This window comes from Notothenia coriiceps, unplaced genomic scaffold (genome assembly GCF_000735185.1).
Source record: "Notothenia coriiceps isolate Sejong01 unplaced genomic scaffold, NC01 NC01_scaffold00006313, whole genome shotgun sequence".
Classification (NCBI taxonomy): Eukaryota; Metazoa; Chordata; class Actinopteri; order Perciformes; family Nototheniidae; genus Notothenia; species Notothenia coriiceps.
The window spans coordinates 5,425-10,419 of NW_011339014.1; the positions used below are offsets into that span (position 1 = coordinate 5,425).

General features: G+C 39.0%; 1 protein-coding gene across 1 annotated transcript; it reads left to right on the forward strand.

Annotated features, from left to right (window-relative positions):
- The first annotated feature begins 2,157 nt into the window (after nucleotides 1-2,157).
- LOC104943594 (B-cell receptor CD22-like) lies at nucleotides 2,158-4,786 on the forward strand. Its single transcript, XM_010769043.1, has 5 exons — nucleotides 2,158-2,362; nucleotides 2,446-2,667; nucleotides 3,521-3,790; nucleotides 4,039-4,299; nucleotides 4,393-4,786. Exons 1-5 carry the CDS (start codon nucleotides 2,158-2,160, stop codon nucleotides 4,668-4,670), a joined length of 1,236 nt encoding a protein of 411 aa, XP_010767345.1. The 3' UTR covers nucleotides 4,671-4,786.
- The last annotated feature ends 209 nt before the right edge of the window (nucleotides 4,787-4,995 follow it).

Here is a 4,995-nt window from a genome sequence, read left to right on the forward strand (position 1 = left end):
ATACTAGTTCACACACACACACCACAGACACCACACACACACCACACACGTTAAATAACTCTGACGCAAGAGCATTGAAACCACTACGTTGATAGACAAAAATGAATTTTACTTACGACACAGGACGTAACTCCGTATTTAATTATGGACATTCATCAAACATTCGGAGTAAATTGACAATTAACCGAAAGTCTTCAGTAGCCGTTTGTATGTTTCAACTCTAATTATTATTGATAAACACACTTGGGTCTTATGGGATTTGTGTCTAACATTAAACGAGATGAGTTTGGATTTTTTAGGACACAGACTTTAACTTAGGATGTTTTTTTCATTTCTAATGAAATTGTGGTGCGATTTAGAGTAATTAAGACGTAGAAGACGTATTCTTTTAGAGAGCAGAAAACACAAAATAACGTAATAACATTAAAATTATCATAAAATACAAATTACATAATAACTAGTACATATTTAGTCTCTAGATTTTCAGATCTTTGTGAGACGGAAAATTCTACTCAATTACTGGCCTCCATCTACTCCTTCAAGGGTGACTTGCTACTTAAATAAATCGACCAATAAAAACAGACAATTACTTCGATACCAGTGTTAGTAGATGACAAATAGGTGTGGTTGGTGTCAAAAATAATTAGAAATTTCCACGTGTTGCTTATGAACTGAAATATCTCCTCACTTCGCATGTTTCTTACGACGAACACAACTTTTTTTTATACAAGAACTTTTGACTTTCTGGGTTACAGAGACAAGAAACAAATCACACGATTCATGTTACTTTTGGTATGTGACGTTACATATCCAGGAACTTGACCGAAAATTTCGACCCAACTTTATTACTTGTTGCAGACCTTAAGTTCATCTTTACCTTATTAACCAAACAATACTACTTCACTTTCATGAATTTTCTTTTTTTATTGCTATTTAAATAACTAGTTTAGAACACATATGGTCACCATCTAACATTGTAATGGCGCGAAACGTGTCTCTCGGTCCTTTCTACTGTTTAGGAGAGCAACGACGTCAATTCGAGTATCGCCGAGGGAGTGGGGCAGAGACTATTTAGTCGACCATCTTCAGTTCGTGTGCATGTCGTTTGTGACATACATTCATTCAGTGCCGCTTTTTGGGAAAGGATATCCTAAGTTTTCCTCGCTACACCAGAAACTTCAACAGAAAAAGCTGGACGCAATTTTTTATTTGACAAATCTTTGTGACCGGGCCCGAAAAGAAGGCGGGGAAAATTCGCAATATCTTACTACGTACTTACGTCCTACGTACAATCAGAGGTGGCATCTTTTTTCTTTACTAGGAACCGGGGATTGTACGATTCCTCACAACGGAACTACCAAAGTTAGTTTTTTTACAACGTTATTTTTTTGTATATTGAGGACTGCAACGAAACGACTTTATTAGACCGAATTTGCATAACTTAAATACAATTCATACAAAGACAAATTTACAGGAATAAAAAATAAGCAACAAAAAACAAATACATCCAGAAATTGAAACAGTACGAAAATGAGTTCATACGATAGATGGTAGGATAGATGATTTTTCTTTTTTTTCCGTTTCATAGAAACCGTTCGATTTCGAGACTTTACTTAGCATCCGGATGTCCAACAGTTTCACCTCGGGTTATACAGGGATACTATTTTCATATCCGCTTCATCTTTCGTATCTGACATATTTAATTTCATCTTACCATCATGTGTTAGTTCTGTTATGAGTGTACTTCATGTTCCTGCGGAGATTTGGACTAACTATTATGCTATTTATGTAATTCATTTCAAGTCAACTCATTGTAGGCGGCAAAATTCGTTTGGGTGATCGACACACAAAGTGAACGACGGTAACGATGAATTGAACTATTAAAAACGATTGGGGGCAAAAAGGTTTTACACCCGGGGTTGTTTTCATCCCTCTGTTGTACTAAGTAATTCCTCTCACAATCTATTCACACACTCGTAAGGGTGTTTATTGGAAGTGCTCTGTGTTTCAGTGGTTCAGGGTCAGTATGTCTGGGGAGTGACTTACACTTCTACTGAGATCTGTGCAGTGAAAGGATCAACAGTGGAAATAGGCTGCAGCTACACATCTCCGTCTAGATCGTATTACAGTTTTAGAAAAGAAATCTGGTTTACTAAAATGAATAATGGTGAATTTGTAGATCTTAGTTCAGACTCAGACTATGCCGGTCGTGTGCGGTACATTTATAACAACAACAAAGACTGCACTCTGAGAATCTCCGACCTGAGAGAGAGCGACTCAGCCGAGTACAAGTTCAGGATTGAATCAATGCAAGAAGCTTTAAAATATACTGGTTCACCTGGAGTCACTTTGTCTGTTACAGGTAAAATTTTCATTTATGTTAGTTATTTCCAAATGTTTAGCACATAGAAACATAACATTCCTGTTTTCTCTTCATGAATCCAGGTGTCATGGTGCATGTGCAAGTCCAGAGTAGACGTTTTGTCAAGGCAGAGCTGAAATGTCAAAGCAGTTGTCGTCTACCTGATAGTTCTTCCTACGTCTGGTACGAGAACGAGAGAGTTCAGACTGGATGGACATCTTCTTCTTATTCATTTTACTATAATGCTGGAGACAACTATTCCTGTGCTGTAAGCGGACATGAGAACCACCGTTCTCCTTCAGTGTGTAAGTTCACTCAGTACGGACACATTTTCACACAGTACAATTACAATAAGACAGAGTAATTTCAATTGACTTTCCAAACCTTAATGTAGACACAGTAAGTATTACAACAAAAAGCGAAATTACCAAAAGAAATGCAATATTGAGATACATGTTGTGATGTGCTGCAGAGAAGCTGAACAATGACACGAAACTGGTCGGTAACATTTGCAAACAGCAAGTGATGCAACAGGAATTTTGAAAGGGTATTTGTTGCATTTTTCAAATTAATTGCAAGAGCCCAACGAAAATATTAACGAGAACCTTTTTCCAAGTCAACCTTAAGGTTTACTGTGCATCCTGTTACGGATTGTGAAGGAAGCAGGACCCAAATGCAGAAACTCCTTTATTTCAAGGCTATGATATAAGCAAAGACAAAACAGAACACTCACCGCAGAACTAGTCAAGGCAAAAGACGAACCGACAAAGACAGAAAACCCAGAACTTAAATAAACAAAAGACTAATCACACAACAAGACACAGGTGAGGAGGAAATACAGGGGCCACAGGTGAACATAATCAGAGAATTAGACACACCAGGGAAACTAACGACAGGAGGAAAAACACAGGGAAAAGGACCAGACAATAACCCAGGAGGAAAACATGACAGGGAGAACAGCATAACACCCAAACCTAGACATAGAACGTGACATAACCTAAACATACAAAACTACCAACGTGACATGAGCCTAGGAGTGTGACACATCCCCCAATAGACTTTAATCACATGTTTTCGGGTCTAAGATGTGATGGGTCCAGGATCTGCACTTTCAAACACACTAACCTGGAAAAATGTATGTTATTATTTCTCCTCCAGATGGTCCAGAGCTTCCCTCTGTGTCAGTGAGTCCCTCTGCTGAGATAGAGGAGGGCAGTTCAGTGACTCTGACCTGTAGCAGTGATGCTAACCCAGCAGCTAAATACATCTGGAACAAGAGGATTGGCACGCCAATCCTTCCTCCTTTCAAGAAAGGACCACAGCTTGTCTTCAGCTCCATCCATTCCTCTGACTCTGGACAGTATTACTGTACAGCTAAAAACAATCTGGGGATGAAGTCATCTAAAGACATCTTTATTCATGTGAAATGTGAGTGAATAATATTCTAATAAGTATAACTTCTTTCTTGAACTCTGCTTGTTTTACACATGTACAGTCTGCTGTAATTCTCTAAGCAGCTTCAACAGATTCCAGGTGTTTTGGGATCAAACATTCAATTGTGACACCAGCTTCTAAATCTAAATTGCAGCTACACACAGCTCATCACAGTTTGTAACACCACATGTACTGTAAAACACCCTAAACTTAAAATAAACTTTGTAGCACTTCTCCTGCAGATCCTCCAAAGCTCCCCTCTGTGTCAGTGAGTGCCTCTGCTGAGATAGAGGAGGGCAGTTCAGTGACTCTGACCTGTAGCAGTGATGCTAACCCAGCAGCTAAATACACCTGGTACAAAGAGAACAGAAAAGTGTTTCTGGGAGCAGTAGGAAGTTATAATTTCACCTCCATCAGCTCTGAGGACAGAGGGAACTACTACTGCAGGGCTGAGAATCAATATGGAGAGGTCAACTCTACGTCTCTATTTGTAAATGTCCAGTGTGAGTAAAATAATAAGTGAGTTTTCCTGTAGGGGGCACTAAAGACAACCTAGCCTGTCTTAAATATAACTATTTGTACACCCTTTCTTCCAGACTCTCCAAAGCTCCCCTCTGTGTCAGTGAGTCCCTCTGCTGAGATAGAGGAGGGCAGTTCAGTGACTCTGACCTGTAGCAGTGATGCTAACCCAGCAGCTAACTACACCTGGTACAAGGAGGATGAAGACTCTCCAAAAGCTTCAGGACAGATCTTCACCATCACTGACTTCAGAGCTGAACACAGTGGGAGTTATTCCTGTGGAGCCCAGAACAAGTTAGGACGTAGTAACTCCACTTTACATCAGATTATTTTGGCAGGTAAATTCTCCACCTGACTTTTTGATTGTATGATTAACAGATGGCTTCACCCAGCAAACTAGGGAAGAGATTCTCAGATCTTCTGGAAACACCTACCACCTTTAACCAGTGGTGGAAAGTAACCTAGATCATTTCTTTAAGAACAGTACATTTTAGGAAAGGTATGAACTTTACTTGAGAATAAACGTAACTTGAGTATAAACTTTATTTTAGTATTTGTATTTTGTGTAGCTGTACAGTTTACATCACATTAATTGTACATCTTGAGAAACTCACTACTTTACAGATTTTGAAAATTAACACAAAAAAAGATGTAAGGGATAATGTGTAGCGAGCCGGTCA

Bases quoted from the DNA above. Each gene is read 5' to 3' on its own strand.
- LOC104943594 (XM_010769043.1), top strand. From the start codon at position 2,158: ATGAATAATGGTGAATTTGTAGATCTTAGTTCAGACTCAGACTATGCC. The intron at 2,363-2,445 runs GTAAAATTTTCA...TCATGAATCCAG, and splicing joins AGTCACTTTGTCTGTTACAG to GTGTCATGGTGCATGTGCAA. The intron at 3,791-4,038 runs GTGAGTGAATAA...CTTCTCCTGCAG, and splicing joins CATCTTTATTCATGTGAAAT to ATCCTCCAAAGCTCCCCTCT.